General features: G+C 35.6%; 1 protein-coding gene across 14 annotated transcripts in view; it reads left to right on the top strand.

Moving 5' to 3' along the window:
* The first annotated feature begins 22,151 nt into the window (after positions 1 to 22,151).
* LOC105053526 (carbon catabolite repressor protein 4 homolog 4) overlaps positions 22,152 to 24,700 on the top strand; it is a 38,505-nt gene continuing 35,956 nt past the window's right edge. For 5 of the 14 annotated variants that reach the window (XM_073245516.1, XM_073245517.1, XM_073245518.1 and 2 more), the window contains exon 1: positions 22,166 to 22,496. Coding sequence is in view for 3 of the 14 variants with exons in the window: in XM_073245513.1 (XP_073101614.1) it covers positions 22,322 to 22,377 (56 nt within the window). In the remaining 11 variants the exon portion in view is untranslated. Of the gene's footprint in view, positions 22,497 to 24,700 lie in introns of all 14 variants that reach the window. The other 9 variants (XM_073245522.1, XM_073245523.1, XM_073245513.1 and 6 more) reach the window with 8 other exon arrangements.

A 24,700-nucleotide genomic window follows, 5' to 3' on the forward strand; every position in this document is an offset into this window, starting at 1 on the left:
CAAGTTCCACTAGTGCTTTTTCTATCTAACCTACATCCAGCAAAATCAGCATCTGAATATCCTAATAAATCAATTAGTGAGTCTTTAGAGTACCATAATCCTAGAGTTTGAGTACCATTTAGATATCTAAGGATTCTTTTAACAGCATTCAAGTGAGACTCTTTAGGATTAGATTGATATCTAGCACACAAACAAACACTAAACATGATATCAGGCCTACTTGCAGTTAAATATAATAAAGAGCCAATCATACCTCTATAGTATTTTAAGTCTACACATTTACCTTCTTCATCCTTGTCAAGCTTACATGAAGGGCTCATGGGTGTGCCAATTGGTTTGGAGTTCTCCATTCCTAATCTTTTGAGCAGTTCCTTGGTGTACTTGCTTTGGATGATGGAGATTCCTTCTTTTGTTTGTTTGATTTGGAGTCCGAGGAAGAAGGTGAGTTCTCCCATCATGCTCATCTCGAACTTCCCCTGCATGAGCTTAGCAAAGTCTTGACAAAGAGACTCATTAGTAGACCCAAAAATAATGTCATCAACATAAATTTGTATAACTAATATGTCATTTTGATTTTTTTTAATAAAGAGGGTTGTGTCTATATTACTTCTTGAAAAATCATTGTTTAGTAAGAATTTGCTTATCCTATCATACCAAGCCCTAGGTGCTTGTTTTAATCCATATAGAGCTTTATTTAATTTAAAAATATGATTAGGAAAAGCATGATTTTCAAAACCTGGGGGTTGTTCTACATGGACTTTTTCAGCAATATATCTATTTAAAAATGCACTCTTGACATCCATTTGAAATAATTTGAATTTCATAAAGCAAGCATATGCAAGTAGAAGTCTAATGGCTTCTAATCTAGCAACAGGTGCAAAGGTCTCATCAAAATCAATTCCTTCTTCTTGATTATAACTTTTAGCAATCAATCTTGCTTTATTTCTTATTACATTACCATGTTCATCTAATTTGTTCCTAAAGACCCATTTTGTGCCAATTATTGAATAATTTTTAGGTCTTGATACTAAAGTCCAAACATTATTTCTTTCAAATTGATTAAGTTTCTCTTGCATTGCATTAATTCAATTATGATCATTTTCAGCTTTTTCAATAGTTTTTGGTTCAAGATGAGATACAAAAGCATAATGATTAAATACATCCCTAAGTGAAGAACGAGTTTTTACCCCATGCATAGGATCATCAATAATTAACTCCTTAGGGTGATTGTGAACATACCTCCATTCCTTGGGTAGGTTATTTATACCTTGAGGTTGTTCTTGAATTTCTTCACCTCTCTCATCTTGTTTGTCTTCTTGTTCCTCGTCCTCTTGAGTTGTTGAATCTTTCAGAGTGATCTCCTTCATTCCTTCTATTAGAGGATCTGCATCATCAACACCCTCATTCTTCTTGAAGGAAGATCGTTAGATTCATCAAAAACAACATGTATGGACTCCTCTACTACTAAAGTTCTTTTGTTAAAAACTCTAAAAGCTTTACTAGTGGAGGAGTAACCAAGAAAGATCACTTCATCTGATTTGGCATCAAATTTATCAAGTCTTTCTTTGCCATTATTTAGTACAAAACATCGGCAACCAAAAATATGAAAATATGCAATATTCGGTTTTCTTTCTTTCCAAAGCTCATAAGGGATTTTTTTTAAAATTTGTCTAATCAAAGCACAATTTAAAATGTAATATACTGTGTTAATTGCTTCCGTCCAAAAATATCTTGGAAGGTTGCTTTCACAAAGCATGGTACGGGCCATTTCTTCTAAGGTTCTGTTTTTCCTTTCAACTACCCCATTTTGTTGGGGTGTCCTAGGAGCAGAGAAGTTATGGCCAATTTCATTTTCATCACAAAAGTTTTCAAAGTCTTGATTTTCAAATTCTGTTCCATGATCGCTTCGAATATTTTGAATTGAAAATTCTTTTTCATTGGTGATTTTTCGATAAAATTTAGTGAAAATATGAAAAGTTTCATCTTTGTGTGCTAAAAAGAAAACTCAAGTAAAACGAGAGTAATCATCTATAATTACAAAACCATATCATTTTCCTCCTAGACTAGTGGTTCTAGTTGGTCCAAATAAGTCCATATGCAAAAGCTCTAAAGGTCTAGAAGTTGAAACAATATTTTTGGATTTAAATGAAACTCTTGTTTGTTTACCTAGTTGGCATGCATCACAAATTCTATCTTTTTCAAAATTCAGTTTAGGCAAGCCAAGAACTAATTCTTTCTTAATTAATTTTGAAAGAGAATGCATGCTAATGTGTGCAAGTCTACGATGCCAAAGCCAACTAGTCTCATTAACTTTAGCATTCAAGGATACTAGGCATTGCATGTTTATTTTGGCTAAATTATTTAAATCTACCATATAAACATTGCCATGTCTATGTCCAATAAATTTAATGCCATCGTTAATAGGACTAGTTACAATGCAAACAGATGATTCAAAAATAACTTTATATCCTTTATCACAAAATTGACTAATGCTTAGTAAATTATGCTTTAAACCATTAACTAACAAAATATTTTCAATGTATTTGGAGGGAGTGATACCAATGTTACCTATATCGATGATCTTTCCTTTGCCATTATCTCCAAAGGTGACCATCCCTCCATCCTTAGCATCAAGCGTGATGAATTATGATTCATCACCAGTCATGTGTCTCGAGTATCTACTGTCAAGATACCATTTCCTGTTTTCTCCTTGGGATGCTAGACACACCTGCAAGCAAAAGTCAAGTTTTTGTTTTAGGTACCCAAGCTTTCTTGGGTCCTTTTTGGTTAGTCATAATGGTTCCTTTTGGAACCCAAATTTTCTTTATAGTTGAGTTTGCAGATTTGTTAAAGAAGCAAGTGTATGACTTATGTCCTACTCTACCACATTTGAAACAAGTAATATTGGTAGACTTGTTACTTAAAGAGTTTACATAAATATTTTTCAGATATTTTTGTTTCTTCAAGGGGTTATAGCCAAGTCCAGCCTTATCATATACGGCTTTTTGATTATCAAGAATCATATTGAGTTTATTTGAACTCAAGGTGAACTTTTCTACTATTGGTTTCAGCTTGGCAATTTCATTTTTTAAGCTTTGATTTTCTTGTAGCAAGGTGGATTTTTCAATTGAAAAGTTTTCAGCTTGTTTCAATAAAGATTGATTTTTCAATTTTAGCTCTTTGTTCTTCATCCCTAGTTTCTTTAATTCATCAACTAAATCATAGAATGCTTCATGTAATTCTTCAAATGTAAAGTCACTAGGGGTTTCGGGAGTTACCTCATTTTCGTGTGCCATAAGGCATAGGTTGGCTTGTTCGGTTGAGGTTTCCTCATCGGAGCTTGAGTCATCACTCGCACTCCATGTGGCCATCATGGCCTTCTTCTTGAACTTCTTGGGACCTTTCTTCAGTTGTGGGCATTCGAATTTGAAGTGTCCCGGCTTCTTGCATTCGTAGCAAATAAGGGGTTGGTCTTTCTCTTTTTCTTTGCTTTGTTCCCCTTTTGTGAATGGCCTCTTCCTCATCCCCTGTTTTCTTTTTCTCAAAAATTTCTTGAATCTTCGGGTGATGAGTGCCATCTCTTCATCCTGTTCTTTATCTTCAGTGTCATCAGTTTCTTCATCTGGTGGAGCTGTGGATTTGAGGGCAATGGTTCTTTTCTTTTTGACTTCTTCCTCTTGATGTTGCTTCATGCTTAGCTCATGAGTCATCAAAGATTCAAGAAGCTCTTCTAGAGGTAGAGTGTTCAAGTCCTTGGCTTCTTGGATGGCAGTCACTTTGGCTTTTCAAGTTCTTAGTAAGGACCTGAGAATCTTTCTTACAAGCTCACTGTTAGTATAGGACTTACCAAGACTCTTTAAACCATTAATAGTATCAGTAAAGCGAGTAAACATTTCAGTAATGGACTCATCATGCTCCATTTTAAATAATTCATATTTATGCACAAGCATGTTTATTTTAGACTCTTTTACTTGATTGGTTTCCTCATGGGTTACTTCTAACCTATCCCATATTTCTTTAGCAGATGAGCAAGTAGAAATACGATTAAATTCGTTTGCATCAAGAGCACAATAAAGAACATCATTGCTTTAGCATTTAATTGGGCCATCTTCTTATCAACCTCATCCCATTCTTTCTCGGGTTTGGTTGATTCCTCACCATCTATAATTTTAGTGGGTGAGTGAGGACCGTTCACTATGATACTCCACATATCATAGTCGAGTGCTTGTATGAATATTTTCATCCAAGCTTTCCAATAGGTATAATTAGACCCATTGAAAAGTGGAGGTCGGTTGGTGGATTGCCCCTCGACTAGAGAAGTACCGACGTGGGTTGCCATAGATCTTTGGCTCTTTGATTGTTTAGATCAAAGAAGGGCTAGAGCACCGGGCTCTGATACCACTTGTTGCCCAGCTATGCAACCCAAGAGGGGGGGTGAATTGGGTTTCTAAAAATTTGAGCTTAACTAATGACTTGTGAAAAATGATTGTCAATAGCTAAATGAATATAGAGAGTAAACTTAATTCAAGACTAATTGCCAAAAGCAAAAATACAAGGAAATAATGAAGAGTTAAAGAGAAACAATTATGCACACCACAAACAAAAGGATTTATAGTGGTTCGGTGCCAACCTTGCACCTACATCCACTCTCCAAGCTCCTACTTGGAAATTTCAATCCACTAAACTTGTATTCAACCCGAATACAAACGTTGGAAACTCCGACTCTAGCTATCCCAAGTTAGACCACTTATTTTTTGGGTACAAGTCAACCCAATACACTCCGATTCTAGGTTCGGATCAACCTTCCCTTGTTTTGGAATCCTTCCAAAACAAAAACAATCACTCAAACTGAGTAAAACAATTTATAGCACAAATAAGTACAAGGAAAGCTCCTTTAATGAGCGAATATAACTTTAAATACACTTTACTCAAGAGAAGAAGACCCTCTTTGGATTTTCTCAAGGTAGTTGAAGACTTAAAAGTGCACTTGAGGAGTTGGTGAGCTTGGATTAAAGGCTTCTTCAAAGCTTTGAATGAACTCTTGATTAGGGCTGAAAAGTTGGCTTGAAAAATCTTTTTCAAATTCTCTCTTTTGAATGCTCTTGAATGCTCTCTTGAATGCTCTTCAAATCTCTTTCAATCTCTCTTACTTGTTTCCCACCTTTTGGATCCTTTTATAGCTTTAAGAAATAGAGGAAAACATTCTAGGCTAAAAAAGAGCCGTTAGACCACATTAAATGAGCATTAAAAGCACTTAAAACGGGTTAAAAACTAGCCGTTGCGGAGAAATCCCATCACAGGGGTTGACTCATGGGTCGACTCACAGGTTGTGCCAAGCCAAAAAATCTGCGTGCCAAACAGCTCATGTGCCATGAGTTGACTCATGGGTCGACTCATGAATTTCAAACATGCATAACTTTCAAAATACAAGTCCAAAAATAATAAAATTTTCGTCAATGGATCACAAATCTTTTGTTCTATCATTTGATACTTTCAAATCAGGATTTTGGTAAAATTACAATTTTGCCCCTGAAGAGCAATTGGTCTTTTTCAAATGAAAATTATTAGTACCCCTTCAACTGTTTTGTAATCATCAAAATCAATCTAAGGAGCAACAATTTATGAAACGATGCATGAATTGGATGAATGGTATTTTGTTATGAAAATATCTTATTTGAAATGTTATGATGAAGCATGATTGAATATATTGATTCTATGATGTATTATATTGATTGATTTCGATACTACATGATTATATATTTTATTATCAAAATTAGAATATGAAACATGATTTATGAAGAATTCTGATATAAGAACAATATGAATTGACAACCTGACTATATAAAGGACCCCGTCAATGGGGGCATATACGTTGGCAATTGATTTGTCGTGAGGGTTTACGTCGTCAGAGAGACCAGCGACAAACCACCAGAGAGACCAACAGTTCCGAAGGACTTTGCTGCCAGATGATTCACAGCTCACCGTAAGAAGATACACGGTGTTATGACCCTGTCACAGAAAAAATGTGGTCATAGCTCATGGTTGACGAAAGAAATTTAAGAATGAAAGAAATTGAAATCTGGAAAGAAACTTGAATTTTCGAAAAAAAATGAATTTGGCATGAATTATGTTGCATACTTGAAATTGATTTCGAATTGATGAACTCCATATGCTTATTTTCTATAAATGATTATTTACTTAAATGCCTGATAAAATCTGTTAAAAAGTAATCATTGCTTACTGGGCTGTCTAGCTCATTACCTCTTATTTTACTGTTTTTACAGATGTTGAGGAATTAAGATGATACAAGATATGAATAGAAGAGTGATCAGAAGCAGAATCTCTATACTTTTATTTTAAATTGAAAGTCTTATTGAATTTGATGTAAGGACTATGAATCATTGTTGAATTTATGGAGACATTAAAGAAAAAAAAATTTAGGTCATTATATTTTGGATTTAAATAATTAACTAATTATTCCACTGTTATTTTAGGATAGTATGATAAGATGCCTTGCATGCTTATGGGAAGAGTTTTCTATGAGTATGCGGCGGTTGCCATGACCCTCGATTCACAATCTCGGATCGGGGGCGTGACACAATTGATGAGGACACTAAGTTGGGGGTTCCTTCTAAATTCACTTTGTTGGAGAAGACCCATTTTGAAGCCCCACATAATTTTTCTGATGAACAAGAAATGAAAATTTCTAAACCTTTCACTTTCCAAGCTATCTAGTCTACAAATGTGTCTTACAAAGAAAAGAGGAAGAGGTCACCTCCTTCTCTGAAGGGTCAAAGTTGGGCTTCTATTCTACTTCACCCCCTTAGACAAAGGTAATTATAGTTGAAGACCCTTCATTCAAAAGGTTTGGTCACGATAAGGCTGCATAGGCTCACATGGCTACATCACAAACAAGCACTATGAGGATTTCCCAGGAGGTGTGGAAGCCGATTAGGGATTCTAATAGATTGAAGGTTGCAAAAGACTCTATGAAAGCTAAAGATCAACCAGATGGATCCAAAAATCATGATAAATCTAGCTAGATTAATAAAGGTAAAAGCTCTCAATCTCATTAGACTATTTTTCAAGAGTTGAAAAGTAAATTTTAGGGCAGTGAGGCACATAGGAAGCATATAGTGTCTGGTATTGCTTATGAGATCAGAGAGTGTTTCTATAAGGATGGGGGGTTTTCCTCAGGTAAAGGGGAAGTGTCTAGTCAAGTTGGTGTTGAAATGGCTTCTATGTTTTCAACTTTATCATGAAAATTATTGCTTGGAACTGTAGGAGGCCTGGGGCAACTAAGACTTCCTTTAAAAATTATGCTAAAATTTTGATAAAACAACATCAACTTGATGTTTGTTGTTGCTTTGAAACAAAGCTATCTTTAAATGCTTTGGCTCGAATCAAAAAGTTTATGGGCCCTCCTTGGGAGGTCTATATGATTCCTTCAAATGGATCATGTGAGGGGATTGTCATTTATTGGTGTAAGAACTTTAGAGATATTTAGTTTACTCATGTTAATAGGTAGGTGGCTTTTGGTCTTATTTCTCAGCATAATGGTCTGGTTTAGATTTTGGGGGTAGTTTTTGCTAGTACAAATGGGTTGGAGAGAAGGGCTCTATAGAGTTAGGTGAGGTTTGTTTTATCTATGGAGATTTTTTTTCTTTGATTGATGACTTTAACTGCATTCTTAGTGCTCATGATAAAAAAGAGAGCACGCCATTTTCTATGGATTGGGATATTAAAGAGTTTCGGACTTTTCCTCGTTAGACTAGCCTATTAGATTTGGATTTTCAAGGTCTCCATTACACTTGGTGTAATAATAGGTATGATATGGCGAGGGTTTAGGAGAGAATCGATCAAGCTTTTGAGTATGATAAATGGCTTGATATCTTTTCTAACTCTACTATCACACATCTAACTAGATTTGCATCTGATCATTGCCCTCTCTTGCTAAATATTTTTAATGCTAAAAATAATGCATTGAAGATTCTTAGATTTAAAAAAATATGGCTGACATTTCAGGAGATTCATGGGGTGGTGAAGGAGGCTTGGTATTGTCAAAATAATCATTCTCTTGAGGAGAAATTATACATCCTATTATAAAATATTGAAGAAGCTATTAAAAATTGGAAGAGGAGCGTAGGAAATATTTTTAGGAAAGGTCAAAAGCTAAATGAGCAAATCAAGGTGTTGCAGTAGATGGAAGATCAAAATGGTGGCTTAAATGTTCAAATGCATATGAGGCTTTTAGCTCTTCTTAGATAATATCAAAAAAATTTAATCTTACGAGAAGATTTTTGGAAGCAAAAGTCTAAAATTGCTTGGCTAAAGGAAGGTAATACGAATATAATTTTTTTTCATAAGTCAACGATTCTTAGAAGGAGAAGGAACAAAATTCTTATGCTTCATAATGATCAAGGAGTAAGGACTCAAGATCTTAAGGAAATCCAAAATCTTTTGCTTTCTCATTTCAGCAAAGGTGGCTGAGGATATCATATCTGAAATGAATCTTCAAGGGTTACTTTTTCAACTAACAAATGCACAAACTGAGGCATTATCTAGAGAGGTTTGGAGGAGGAGATATAGGAAGTGTTGGAATTTCGTGTCAGGATATGCATGTATGTTTTAATTTTTTTTTTTAAATAATACAACAGAATAGAAGAATAAAATATCTTTTAATTTAAATTATGCATGCATAAAATATAGAACATAAGGATCTACTTCATATACTGAAATTGAATACATACTAAATTTTATGTTGAAATTAAATATGTGATCGAATCACATATATGTTTCATAATTTTTTTCTTCAAATATAGATCTAAAAGAAGGTAGGCTCTTCCTTAGCCATACAAGTATCTGACCTCTATGGGTATCCACTCAAGATCAGCTTGAAATAGTCCTCTATGACATTGATCTTTTTTCTCCAAGAATGATCACCACGCGAATCTGTACGAAGTCTGGATCGTAATTTACTCTTTGATATTTTTCTTCATATTTTTCTTCTCTTCTTTTCTTACTCTTCTTTTCTTGATTATGAAGAAACCAAAGTCTAAAAACCAACCATCAAAGAGGATGCCCAAACTCTTTTTGGGCATGGAGATGGAGGATGCCCAAGCTCCTTGAGCATTGGAATTAGAAGAGAGAAGAGAGGGAGGCATGAGGAGATCTTAGAAGGTATGGGAGCTATTAAAAATCTGATGTTTAGAGTCTTAGAGAAGATCCCTTTAAATAGGCAAAAGTTTTGAATTCTATTCAAAATCAAATAGTCCCTTAATACCAGTCCTACTTGCATTAGGAATCCTTGTAGCCTTAGATATTTGATCCCTTTTCGGAGATCCATTAGGCACCAACTATTGGAGCCTTTTCATCCACTTTTTTATATGCTACATGGGGCTTAGGGGATGCCCCATGCTGGTCTCACATGCCATATATCATATGGGCACGTCCAACTTGATTAAATCAAGTAGTGCCCCAATGTAAATAATTAAGGAAATTGATTAAGGATTTGAACCCTTAATACATATGATACAAAATCCTAAGCACCTAACAATTGGAGTCTAATAAATCTAATTCATTTAGATTATTAGTAGATAATTAATTAAAATTAATCTTATCAAATAAATAATTCAAGTACAAAAAGAAAATTAGATTCAATCATGTGCTAACAAGATTATCCTAAAGCTAATAGGATTTTTCTAAATCCAATTGAAACTTCATAAGCTCAATTACTTATTCTAGATTTAATTTTTTTATTGTGTGACCCCATAGGTTTAATTCTATTTAGTAATGAGATATACAATGATCTCTATCGTAGCATTATTAAAACTTTTTTCAATAAGTCGGAACGATTCCACTCTAACTCATCAAGAATTATTGATTTTGAACAATCCTAGTGAACTCTCACAATCTATCAGTAACACCTAGCAGTATATAGTAGCAACCCAGTAGAACCGAAATAGAACCTCAAGGTATAGTTCACATATGATTTAGTCCCTCTATCATGAGTCCCGACTTGATGGCAGATCATGGATAAATCGTCAAACCTCATCATCAGTCATATGATAGATTCGATCAGCTCAAGTTCATTTGTGATCCTCATTAAAATTTTTTTCCATCAATCATACTGCTATGGCCACAGACTTTCGGATTTAGCCTCTCAAATCTTATAGGACTACTTTTCTCTATCAAGATCAATAAATTTTATCTAGATGCGCATCGTACTTCTATAGTGGATCAACTATCGTCAACATCCACTATAAAGACTCATCGAGATTATATTTATGTGTCAGTCAAACTCCAACAGTCTCACTGTGAGCAATCGTATTATCGTAGGTCAAAGAACCATTTACACAATTACAGTATCGAGACGATCATTGACGATTGAGTAAAAATCCAAATGATCTCTCATATGGTCATGCTCAGTACTAGTTGTTCTCTAATAACTATCCGCACTCGTCGCTCAATATCTCTATATTGTAAATCAGAGACTCATCTATCTTGAAAAAAGTGATCTGTGTATCGATCTATCTGAATCAATAACCGTCCTTATGATGATACTATGATAGGAAGTATTTAGAAATTATATACATACCTCTAATTCTTAATATCTTGAGAATATATATCGAAAATATTAATTTTATGGACGATTCAAGGACACATTATAGTTGAATAAAAATAAAATTTGTCCTTTTATTGATCAAATCAATGTATTAAGTATAAAATTATGTCCTAGATTTATTATATTGTGTCAGCCATATTAACTTTTAGGATATACATCTAACAGAAAATAGTCAACAGTATGCCACCAGATAAAGCTCTAGGCCCTAATGGACTTCCAAATTTCTTTTTTCAGAACTTTTGGTATATTATTAGACATATTGTGGTTGATGCTATAAAAGATTTTTTTACTAATGTTAGTCTTCCAACTTCATGGAAGAGAACCTATATTGCTCTGATCCCAAAATCCTCTGCACCTGAAACTATGGATGATTATAGGCCTATTAGCCTTTGTAATACGGTCTATATAAGTTAGTTGCTAGGATCGTTGCAAATAGATTAAGGCCTATTCTTTTATATTTGGTCTCAATTGAACAAGGGGCCTTTGTTCAAGACCATAGCATGTTGGACAATATTATCCTTGCACAGAAAATAATGCATAGTCTAAATTGGAAGCCATCCTTGAGATGTTAAAGATTGATATAAAGAAGACTTATGATAGAGTTCATTGGCCTTTCTTGATACACATTATGTAGGTCTTTGGATTTCATGATAATTTCTTGAGGTGGGTGCGGGTGTGTATCTCTAGGCCTCTATTTGCTGTATTAATCAATTGTCAGCCAACCACTTGGTTGACTCCTCAAGGCCTAAGGTAAGGATGCCCTCTCTCTCCATACTTATTCTTTATTATGATATTTTATTAAGATTTCCTTCATCTGGCGATTCAATCAAAGTTACTGAGAGCTTACCAACCTCAGGGAGGACCGTTTTGTATGTTTTATTTGCTGATGATTGTCTTTTAGTATCTCAAGCAAATGTGAGGGATGCAATTATTATTAAAGCTATTCTTTAAGCTTATGATTCTCTTTCAATATTATTATGCTATCTTATATTTTTAGTCCTTCAATGCTTCTATTTATTAAGTTTTAGGTGTGTAATTTGCATAATATTGGTCAAAATAGTGGATCTTGGAAATACCCTGGGGTCCCAATTTCGGAAAGAAATCTTGGCGCTGCTAATTTTGACTTTTTCATTGAAAAGATTCATACTGAGATAGCTGGGTGGAAATGGAGGACTCTTTTTTCAGCTGGGAGAGTAACTCTGCTCCACTTTATACTTTTCTCTATATATTTATTCTCCTTGTCGTGTATCTCTATTTCTGTATCTATTTTAATAAAGCTTGAAAGAAAATTAATGTCCTTCTTTTGGGCGCGCCCTAGTGACCAAAGGGGGTTGCACATGATAGCTTGGGAGACTATTTGTACACCTAAAAGTTCTGGGAGACTTGGTTTTCCATCTCTATTTATGCATCAGCAAGCTTGTTTATGTAAGTTGGCTACTCAACTTACTATACACCCATTATCTCTCTGGGCGTAGATTGTTTACTCTAAATACCACTTTGCTAGATCCTGGAAAAATTATTCTATACCTAGATAAGCATCTACCATCTAAAGGAAAATATGTTTCTTAGGGCTAATTGTGCAATATCAGTCTCAGTAGCTTATTAGTTTAGTCAGCATGTTCGTGCATTATATGATCCTTGGATTTCTAATATACCTCTTAATAGATGGCCAACATTTATTAATATGGATTCTAATATCAATGATTTGCATGTCTCGGATTTCATAACTCCTTCTAGAGGCTGGGATATTTCAAAACTTTCTAATTGCTTTGCTATTGAAATGATGAACCTTATAGTTTGTATCGCTATTAGGTAGCCCCTCTGGTCTGATCAGCTTATGTAAGCTTCTTCTAAACTTTCTGATTCCTCTTTAGCCAATATGTACCCTCTTGTTTCTCATCCTTACCAATTGATAATATACCTTGTTTCACTTCGATTTGGAAGCTTAAGGTTCTTCCTCATGTTAAATTATTTTTATGATGTCTTTTATGGGAAAGATTACCATATAGGTATGCATTGACTAGAAGAAGAATCATCCTGAATGAGGAGCAACTTTGTGATCTTTGTCATTCACCTGAAAATTCTCATGATGCTGTTATTTCATGTAATTATGCGAAGGATTGCTGGATGTTATTAATGTTGTTTGCCAGCTAGGATTTGTGCCAAATTCTTTGCAAGAATTTTTTGATTGTCTATCTAGTACCACGATGCATGAGGGCAACAAAACCATCATTGTGACCATGGCTTGAAAATTATGGCTAAATCGGAATGAGAGGATCTTTCAACATTCAAATGTTCTCCCTTTTCATTTGGTCCGAGGCACCCTACTGAAGTATATACTCTCTGGGAGTCTACTTATAATGATGATGCTCTATGTAAGCACTAAGGTAGTGGCTTGCAGCAAAGTCGTAATAGGATTTCTTCAAACCATATAAGGTGGCTGTCCCCTTCCTATGGAGTTCTAAAATAAACTTTGATGCCTCCGTGACCTAGGACTAGGTAGCTATTGAGTATGTAATAAAGAATCATGTTGGCCAATTACTTTATGCTGGGAAAAATCTTATCTTCCTTGATTCCTTTTGCAGAGCTCACAACTGCCTGGCTTAGTCTCCAATTTGTGGTTAAGAAATTTGGAACTAGGAAGGTTTGGTTAGAGGGAGATTCCTTGACTGCTGTTATATGGATTTTAAAATTAGATGGAAATAATTATAAGCATCTTTTTATTGTGAAAGATTTACTTAAGTGAAAAGATTACAGTTCATCCTATAAAATCTCTCACACTTATAGAGAAGCAAACTATGCAGCTGATTATATGGCTAATAAGGCTTTGTCAGGGGATGTGCAGGTTTTCTAGGACGAGACTCTAAAATCTGAATTTGCCAGAATTATCCGGTCTGATGCCTATTCTATTGCTTTCATTAGATATGTTTAGTTTGCTATTAATGAGGATGCTTTGAGTTCTATTGTATTATTTTGCTGCTTCATGTGTCACTGGTCTACTTTCTCTGCTTTTGGTTAGTCTTACTTGGGGTCATTGAATTCTTGGAGTTTTTTACTATTTGCAAGGTCAGCGCTGGTTATACATTCCTTTAACCTATGGACTGCATAGTTATGTCATTAGCTTGGGTACTGTTCAATTGCAATTCTATCCTCTTCTCTATATGCTCATAGGTAAATGCACAAGAAGAGAGGTGATGGAAGTGTGTTTCATGTTGGGTGCTTTGTTTTCGCAACTTAGCTGCTAAAATATTTGCCACTGAAACTTTATGCTACATACCTTATTTGTCTTCATGATAATTGTTCAATTCCTTAGCAAAATCCAGATGAGCTATTAATGCAAGAGTTTTTTGTTTTAGCTATTTGAAATGCAATGGATATGTAGCCTTATTGATGAATTTATACCTTATTTTGTTGAACTATGGTATACGCAGTTACAAAGACATAATATTACTAAACTATTTGGCCACTATATATGGAGTTCAGCAGATATTCAGCTTCCATGATAGGCAGCTTTGAGCTCTCTATATCAACAACAGAGGACATTTTGTTCATCCAACTGCATCAATATTTTTGTTAGAAGACTGTTCTGTTCAAAACAGTGGTTTCTGGATGTTAACTGATATCCATCAATTTCACTTCTACTTCATTATTCTATTGGAAATTATTACATGAGATTTATCTTCCTTAACATGGCTATTTCTCTCACTGCTGGGTTTCTTATTCCATAGCCTTTTATAATCATGAGTGCATTATAATCTTGTTGACCAGCTAGTATTGCAATCCAACTTCAGACTTAAACATTCAGCAGCTTCAAGTTAAGATTCTTTAGAAACTCCAACAGCATATGAGCTTGGTACCAACTCAGTTGCTTTTGTATTGGATGTTTCTCTCATGTTATCAATTTTTCGAGCTGTTTTGTTCTTATGATTACCGGCTTATTGCTCTTCTTATTTATTTCAACTTCCATGTTATGTAACTTTATACTCAGCTTCCCTGGGGTGTATTTCTCTCTATGTTGTTGGTCTAGGGGCCTTCTGTATATGAATACTTTGTAATCTGCTCAGGTTAATTTACTATTGCATCTTTGATAAAAAAAAAATATATATATATATCAATTAGAAAAAATAACAAAAATTATAAAAATAGAGCACTTCATAGTACTGTATAATTAAACAAATCACAAAGCATATCATGCATGCTTAAATCATCAATAATTCATAAATATGATTAATAAAATTATAAATCATTTTTTGTCATAGTTATATCATAATCCTCATATATTCGTACTATGGTCATTATATGAATGCAACAAGGCTCATGTTTCTTAATCGACCAAGTTTTTATTTATATGCTAACTTTATATATATATATCTACTGATAGGATCCGTATTTGTATCAATGCTAGCTCTGGATATTGATTTTCTCCAATTCTAAGGATTCATAAATAACTGTCTGAAAGCTTTTAAAGAACTTTATATTTTTTTCTAAAACATGTGTGTCTATATATATATAGATAGGAAAAATAATAAAAGGCATGATAAGATTCGTACTTTATAAACTTGCTATTTTCATAAAATACATTCATATAATCACTTTTCATAATGAAGCATACTTTTTTTATTTTACTTATGCTGATTCTTTATTTTAAGAAAAATATAATTTCATTAATAACAATCCATATGCATGAAAATATGATAATTTGAAATAAATGAGGAGTGTAAGATCTATTTATAGTTGGATAGTAAGGAGTGTAAGATTTACTTATCTCAATTATTTTAGATTTCAGAGCTCGTTAGGTGAATCTAGCAATCCTATTTAAGATATTAAATTATAATCAATTTTTTTAATAAATTCAATAAAATTAAATAGTAAGAGAAGAGACTGTTGATCAGTGATGGTGTTTGGTGGCTTTGGATGGGTCAGGTATAAGTGATACGATCAACAAATCATAAGGCATGGACTCGATCAATGTCAAGATCGATCCAATAAAGTTCATCAATAGTGAGTTTTAAAAAATACTCAATATGATCAGGATGATCGGTTCGATAGGCTATCCAGGCATCAGGATGGTTTCGGACCTCCTTGCTAGGGGTTAACACACATCTATAGGACTTAAAGTCAAACTTTAAACTAGAATTTATGGGTCAAGAGAAAGAAGAGAGAGACATAAGAGAGAGAAATAGAGCTGGTCTTCTCTCTCTCTCTCTCTTTTTTTTTTCTTCTTCTTCTTCTCTTCTTTCTTTCTTTGGCCTAAGAAGGAAGGGGCTGGTGGTTGATGGTCGAAAGTCTGGCAATGGGTGGTAGGGCATAGCTAGTGTGGGTAGTAATGGACTGATGGTGGCAATAATCGACCAACAAAAAATCATGGGAAAAGGCCCAAAAATAAAAAATGATCTTGTTGTTTCTTGGATTTTGGTCGCTAGCTATTCACTGGTGGTCATGATCTTATCGAGATAGGTGGTAGGTAGACTGAGCAACCCGACCAAGGGTCTGACATCAAGAGATGGTGGTGCTGATGGCCAAAAAAAGAATAAAGAAGGCTGAAAAATAGAGGATATAGAATCGAGTGTTGATTTTGGCCAATTTATCAATAGAAACTAGCTAGAAAAAGGTCCATGAGAAGATGAAGAGGAAGGGGAATCGAGACTTTATCTCCAATAGCTTTCTAGCAAGCACAATGATGGGATTCTAATGAAACAACACAAGAAAAAGGGAGAAAAAAGAGATGGTGATTGTGGTGGAAGGTCATAGAGGGAGAGGGTCCAATTTATAGAGGACCTTCAAGTTTTTTGTTCAAGAATGACAGTCCTAGGAGTCCTTTTCCTTTCCAAACTCATTGGGAAGAAGACTCCCATTGGAAGTCTTCCCTGACTTTTTTTTTTTTTTTTTGTTTCATTTCATTTGTGGATTTGTGGCTCTTTAGAGATGGCTTGGTCTAGTAGACTGGGCCATCACGGTTATCCCATTCGCTTTCACTAAAAGTGAAGGTATTGGTACAGACACATATTTTGACAAGAATTTAATACAAATGCCAATACATATGATTGTTACTTAGGTAGCATGAAACATGTTCTCCATCTTGTTTAGCTTCACATGTACATGTTTTTCAAACTTGATGAGATTGTAGTTAATTTAGTCCAGAAAAATATGTGCAATTTGTACTATTTGTCGAGGAGAGAAATGAGAGGGTGCATATATATAAAGTTGAGATGCATTTGCTATGTTAAAATCCAAAAGAAAATTAATGAGGATTGTAAATTGTCCATACTTATGAAATTGTTTTCAACTATGATAGATTAAGATATTATCAAAATTTGACCAAGTAACTAGAACATTTATGTTTATGTCTAGTATTAACAAAATTGCTTCGAGCCACATCCATAATATGACAATAATATGATTAATAATATATTATAATTTAATATATATCATAAATATAATATATAATATCAAATATAATAAATATCAGACATATATATTGATATAATATATTAACGGTATATTGATATATCAAAGTTTTTGCTAGATTGAGAGTATTTTGGTCTTTATATTTCATCTCAAGATTATTGTCCAGGGGTGATATTAAATTTCTGACTTCAAGAATGAATATCCCATCACTAGATTTAGGGATGATTTGAGGAGTAGGGATGATTTAAGATCATTGTCCCATCGAATCATCATGGACAACCAAATATGATGATTTTATCACCCTTAATTTTAGATGGATCATCTTATTACGTCAAGACTCTGGGGTGCTAATCTGATCGAGGTTGGAGGGAGATCTGGAGGTCAAGACACCAGAACAGACCTGCAAAAGAAATTCGTTCACACCAAAGATGGGCCTTTGGTGAGAGATCCTCTGATGATTAAGTCAGCTGGATTGGCTTACCAAGCCTACCTCTAGGGTCTCCTTATTATCTTTTTATATGGAGAGATGTCAAAATTTGTTAGGCCTAAACTTGTAGGTTATCAGATTTGCGCCCATAGGTTCTTAGTCGTAGGTGTTTCTTACACTCATGTGGCCATATTTTGAGAGTTTATGGGAGATTCCAACAAACCGCCCAGTGGCATGATGAATTAGTAGACTGAGATCGGCTCATAGTCGAGGTGTCGTCCCAAACAGATATGTATCAGTACGAGCCATGGGACTTTATCCTTGATAGTCGATGGAATTCCAACCCAGAGGTCGGCATTGGTTGCAGGCTTCATTCCTGCTGATAATGAGGTATCAACCCGGAGTAGATGGGAGTCTGGGCTAGTGTGATTATTTCGCCTAACTTTCAATGGTGGACCGTCATCATCTTGATGTCTCCATAGGCTCAGGATTTCTGAGGATGAGTCCTGAAGTCTATGGCCAGGTGGCATGACCCCAAAACACATCCCATGCCAAACACCCCGAACATTTTTCTAAAGCATGCATCCCTTTGTGTCCATTCTCAAATCAAATAACCATACAAAAAGTATATAATTTAAACTATTTAGTGTAAATACCTATTGTTGCATTAAGGCTCTAGAGGTGCTGATGTGGTCAAGGGCAGAGGGAGATTCGAAGGTTGGAACATCAGAATGGACCTGTAAAAGAAGTCCACTCACACCAGAGTTGAGGGACTCCAATGGGAGATCCTCCAATGGTTAAGTTAGCTGGAGCTTAAGCACATACACAGAGAGAGAGAGTATAGAAACTGAGAATGGCTTGGATTGGCTTACTAGAGCCTTCTTGAGGATCTCCTTGTTACCTTTTTATATAAAGAGGTGTTGGAGTTTGTTAGGCCTAGACCTGTAAATTGTCAGACCTAATCCTATAGGTTGTTAGTCGTGGGTGTTTTTTACACCCATGTGGCCGTATTTCGAGAGTGGGAGATTCCAACAAACTACCCATGTAGCATGATGAATTGGCAGACTAAGATCAGCTCGTAGCCGAGGTGCCATTCCCATCAAATCCATATCAATATGGGCCGTAGGACCTTATCCTGGTGGTCAGCGAAATCCCGAACTGGAGGTCAGCATTGGTTGCGGGCCTCATTCTTGTTGATAAGAGCTATCGACCTAAGGGTGCTGGGAGTTTAAGCTAGTTTTATCATTTCACCTCAGCTTTCCATGGTGGACTATCGTCATCTCGATGTCTCCATTTGCCCAAGATTTTTGAGGATGAGTCTCGAGGTCTCGACTGCCCCCATAACACATCCCATACTAAATGCCCTTAATATTTTTCTAAAGCATGCATCCCTTTGTGTCCATTCTCGAATGAAATAACCATACAAAAAGTATACAATTTAAACTATTTAGTGTAAATACCTATTATTGCATCAAGGCTCTGGAGGTGCTAATATGCTTGAGGACGGAGGAGATCCAGAGATTGGAACACCAGAACAGACTCACAAAAGAAATCCGCTCACACCAAAAGGTGGGGCCTCCGACAGGGGATCCTCTAATGGTTAAGTTAGTCGAAGCTTGAGTATATGTACAGAGAGAGAATAAAAGCTGAGAATGGCTTGGATTGGCTTACCAGAGTCTACCTTGAGGGTCCTTTTATTACCTTCTTATATAGGGAGGTGCCAGAGTTTGTTAGGGTTAAACCTATAGGTTGTCAGATCTAAGCCCATAGGTTGTTAGTCATGGGTATTTATTATACCCACGTGGCCATGTTTCGAGAGTTTGTTAGGAGATTTCAATAAAACACCCATATGACATGATGAACTGGCAGACTGAGATTAGCTTGTAGCCGGGGTGCCATCCTGATTAGATCCATATCAGTACGGACCATCGGATCTTATCCTTGGTGGTCGGCAGAATCCCGATCTGGAGGTCGGTGTTAGTTGTGGACTTCATTCCTATTGATAACAAGGCGTCGATTCGGAGGTTGATGGGAGTCCAGGCTGGTATGATAATTTCATCTTGACTTCTCGTGGTAGGTCATCATTATCCCAATGTCTCCATCGGCCCAAAATTTTCAAGGATGAGTCCTGAGGTCCACGACTGAGGTAGGACAACCCCATAACACCTAATGAATTATTATTTTGGATTTTCTTACTGATGGGATCTTAACTTGTGTGTATCCACTCTTATGTGTGTTTTATGGAATCGTAAGAGTGATGTTTATCAAGAAATGGAGTGTAAACAATAATTTATTTTTCCATATATGTCAAGCTCTTAACTAGTTCTATAAATTCTAAGGGGACCTTCTTAGCAATAAATGAATAAATGATTTGAATAAATTTGTCAGAACTTTGATATTTTAAATAAGGGGTACTAAATGTGTCTTGGAAATCTTATAGAAACCTTAAGCATGAAGAGCTTTCTGTTGTGTAGCCTAATATAGTTTAAAAATTATCAAAATTGATAGGCTATTAGAAAGTTTACTTAAGGATTGTTACAGCTGAAATCTGGCTCTTGATCGGATAGATGGAGCAGTGGCGTGCCCTTCCAAAGAAGAGACTTGCAAGACAAGTCCTAACTGAAGTTGGCTCCGACGGGGACCATCTGATACTCAAATCAGATATCAAAAAATAAGAGAGAAGGAGCATTTTTGAAAGAGATTGTATGCATACTTTAGGGGTTCACTAGAGGCCATTTTATAGGCGAGGGCTAAACAGCTATTTTGGACAGGTTGTTTAGCCGATTTGGATGTGATATGACGAGATTTTCATTCAAAATCATCGAGATTAGGTAGTTATATTTGTCTTATCTGTTTTAGAGCCTACAGCGTCATAGGTACTTTTGAATTTGAAACGAAGATGTAGGTAGGATCGGTCCACTTTGATTGAGGAGACTTTGGAGCAGTCCAATGAATATAGGCATCGAAGGAAAGAGGTGGCCAACTAGAATAAAGATCGATAGGTGTCGAAGTATGCCTGCGGAAACTAGGATCAGCTGGTGAAGTTTTGATCAAGGTGTCGAAGTCTGAACCGGTTGGAATATGATGTAATCTATTTAAGATGTTCACCAGGGATAAGGATCATTGAGCTCGAAGCTAGGATCGAGGAGGTTCGGTGTCATGTACTGAATGACCTCCTTCACATAGTCCTCTCATGGTTTAGAGAAACATATCTACTTCCGAGATTGGACAAATTCATGTCCAACAGTGTTTTGTGGTGTCATCTGTACACTTTACACATGCCTTTCTATTGACTCATGTCTTCGGTCTGGGTGACAAATTATCCCCCAATGAGGATTATGAAAATTGATAGACCATTAAAAATTTTTATTACTTTCTAATTTGAAAAGGTTCAAATTGTTAGATTTCATATTTTCCAATCCCACATAAGTGATGTATGTTTAAAAATTAACAAAATTGATCCTCTATTAGAAAATTTTATTTAAGGATTATTGAAATTGATAGACCATTGGAAATTTTTGTTACTTTCTAATTTGAAAAGGTTCAAATTATTAATTTCATATTTTCCAATCCCACATTAGAAATTCAAATGCAAGTGTATTTATATTTAGGGGGTGCTTGGTTCATGGCCAGAATCGAAATTAGAATGATTTGAAATCAGAATCAAAATGGTCAAATTCTTCAAAGCACTTGGTTCATAGAATCGGAATCGAAATTAGAATGATAATTTGAATCTATAGAGGAACGTAGGATTGAGTTTTATATAGATTGAGCCATTCCCATCCCACTCTGGAATCGGAATCGGAATGTGATTCCTTTCAACCAAATAGTTGGAATGGGAGTTATCCATTTCAATTCCGATTTCAGACCCTGACTCTCCCCAATCAAGCACCCTCTTAGTGAAGTCAAGGCATTCCGAATCCAGTTGTGCATAATGGTTTTAGGTTGGCGACCCTATGCTTACTTGGCCTAGCTTAGCTTGTTATGCTGCCTTTATATATATATGATGCAATGAAATCTATGTGCACATAATGCTTGTTCATAAATTCTTCTTAGTCCAAATGCTAGCCTATAATTTCAATATTTTTTGTTTGACTATGCATGCTGATAAGATGGCTTTATTTTCCTCATTTGTTTGCTTTCTTTTTAACCAAAATTTTCTTACTTTTTTATTTTTAAAGTCAACATTACCTAACCATTTATGCACCCTCTATCGTATTAAGTTTAAGAAGAGAGTGATGCAAACCTAGTAGTCTGGTATACTTTTGGATAGGATAAATAACTATCCGTGGCTTTTTTTATGCACTCCATGAGTTGGGTTTGGCACATGACATGCCACATTATATCCAAACAAACGTGCCCTTGCCAAACAATTCTAATTAAAGTTCTTTAAATCCAGTTGGATATGTTTGGTTGGGTGAAATGAAATAGAAATGATGATTCTATTCTATCTATTTAGTTGAAGTAATTTTTAATTTTAATTTCAAAAAAAATAAAAATATTTTAAATTTTTAAATTTAATTTTTATTTATCTTAACATTCAAATTTTATTTTAATTTTAATTTTAATTTTATATATTAAAAATATAATTATTATAATTTTTATTTTAACCCATCCATCAAATTTCAGTTGCGAACCAAAAGCACCCCAAAACTTCTGAGGTCATCGCTCAGGGACTTTTCAGCCCCTGCTAGACTCAAACTGGTACTTCGTTGTGTTTGGGGCTGCTTGGCCCATTGAGTCAGTGGCAGCCGCTGCTCCAATTCAATTATGCACTGGAGCGCCGCCATCGTTATAACCGACGTCAGAGCGGAACGGCAATCTCCTTTCCGCGAGTCCAGAAAGAAAGGGGGAGTGGGGGCATGCTGAGAGGGTTTCCTCTTCTTCTGCGGCCTCCCGTTTCCGCGCCAGAGCGCTGGTACGAGCTAATCTCCAAGACGACTCTGAGAAACTTGTAGCTGTCATGATTTAGGGCTCCAGAATTCCAATCTCTTTGCACCCAAGATCCGTCTTCTTCTCTTTGGCAAACCAGCAGATGCAAGCTTCTGGATTCTCTTTTTTCTTTTTGTCCTTGAGCTGAATTCCGTTTAAAGTTGAAGTTCAAGTTGGCCATAAATCTTTTGTATCCCTTACTCAAAAAATAAATCTTTTGCATCCAAAATTTTGACTAAATAGAGTTAGTTGGCTTTTCTTTTCTGCAATGTCCGCTGGATTTGTTGATATATGTCCTTTTTATAATCATGCATAAGTTCTGATGAAGATTGCAAAATAGTTTCCGTTGTAAAATAACTTTAAATTAGTATTTATTTCGCTACTAGTGGAGGTCATTTAATTTAGTCTTTCTTTATAAAAATGAGATCTTGATCAGTTTCTTGCTGCCCTCTTGGTATAGAGGTGTTGAGGGTAATTCTTTACTTTCCTTTCCTTTCTCTGTATATATTCGCTGTTTTACATGTTATGAAGTTTGGCTAGGTACTGTTGATTACCTTTTCCCGTTCTTTCTTTTGATTAATATAGTGGAAAGCCACCTTCTTCTTTCAACAGAAATGAAATAGGAGAGAATTGGAAGTGGCTAAAACCTCAGAAAGAAGAAAAAACAAGCGATAGAACTCTTTCCCACCACCTTAAAAATTAGAAAGAAAAGGAGGAGGAAGAAGCAATCGAGTAATAGGACTCTCTCACCATCCCAAGAAAGCAGCAGTGATAGAATTCTCTTCAACCTTTCCTAGCATGAAGCAGTGATTGGACTCTTTTCCATGCCCCATAGTTCACAAAACCTGCATGGAAACTCATTCCCAAGCTGTAAAACAGGATATTTTCCCCTTTACAAAAATATCAAACAAACAAAATGGCTATCAGATAACTACATTGTGGTGACCTTTTTGTCTTGTTGTCTGTGCCTATATCATCCCTATCATTGTCCCTTGGCCTTTGTTGCTTTGAACATCTTGTGCTTGAAGCACAACTTCTTCAGTCAAGTCAACCCCAACTCAAGTAGTTGAGTCCCTGAACTGATACACACCTTCACCTTATTTCTTAGACAGCACCCCTGCTCTTCCCTTCCTTTTGAAGCCCAAGAGAGTCGCTGATCAACTTCAAGGAGTTGAGAGCATGACGTCCATGCAACTCATTTCTGTCTTGCATCTTTCCAGTAGCCAAAACACCTCCAAGGCCATAGACACAGAGCCAATGAAGCATAAAATAATCAAGCAAATATCTGGATTGAGCAACATGCAAAGGAGAAAAAAATGTTCCTTGGCGCCAATGAGCAGTTGAGCGCTTTTCAAGCTTGATGGGAGATAGTCCACTGGAAGACCTGGCATCCTCCTTGGTTGACAGCTCAAGCCTGTGAGCTGGTTTCTCCATGCCTCACTTAGTTGTGAATTATTTAGATGAAGAACTCAAGCACAACCTCTCCATGCAATGCATCCTCTCATGCCTCACTCCCTAATGTAAGGGAAGGATTTGTTGCAACTGCCTGTATGTTGATTGGCAAGTAGTGTGTTGCCAATATATACAGAAGCGGCCCTTGTACCATACATAGAATCTCCACCTGCAAACCTTAACTTATCTTCCACAAACTGCCCAAATCCTATTCTCCTCCAAAGCTAGCTACCTAGGCATGGTGAACTTACTACCTCACCCTTTTATCTTCCCCTTTCTCCATTCCAATAGAACAAGCATCAATTGTCCTTGTACTATGTGGATAATCTCATCTAGCTTATTGAATCTATGTTGATACGTTTTCGAATTGGATACATGTTAGAGACTTGGATACTTTTTTTTTTTTCTTGTTAGAGCTTTTAGAAATTTGTAAAGAGTTTTCGAAAATGGATTCATTACTATAATAATGTTACAAGTGACATTTTATTGTTTTTTAGATGGGTCAAGAATGTGGCCATTTAGGTACTAAAATGGCATTATGAAATGTCATTTTTCTAAAATCCCTAAGCTTGTTAGGAGTTTCAATAAGAAATATGTATTATTGCAAGACCTTAACAATTGATGTCATTTATTTTTTTTATTTATTTAATTATATAATACTTTAATGTAAATTATTTCTATATGCATACCTATATCTTCCTTTTTTCCTCCTCTTGTTGAGTCATACCTATTGGAGACACTATCGGATCCAATTCTTGTAAGTTGTAACTATGTTCATGGAACACTAGCTACACTCGATCTAGCAACAACTAAGGACTTAACCTGACAATAAAGTGTTTCATCTTGAGAGCTATCCT

Source organism: Elaeis guineensis, chromosome 11 (assembly GCF_000442705.2).
Source record: "Elaeis guineensis isolate ETL-2024a chromosome 11, EG11, whole genome shotgun sequence".
Classification (NCBI taxonomy): Eukaryota; Viridiplantae; Streptophyta; class Magnoliopsida; order Arecales; family Arecaceae; genus Elaeis; species Elaeis guineensis.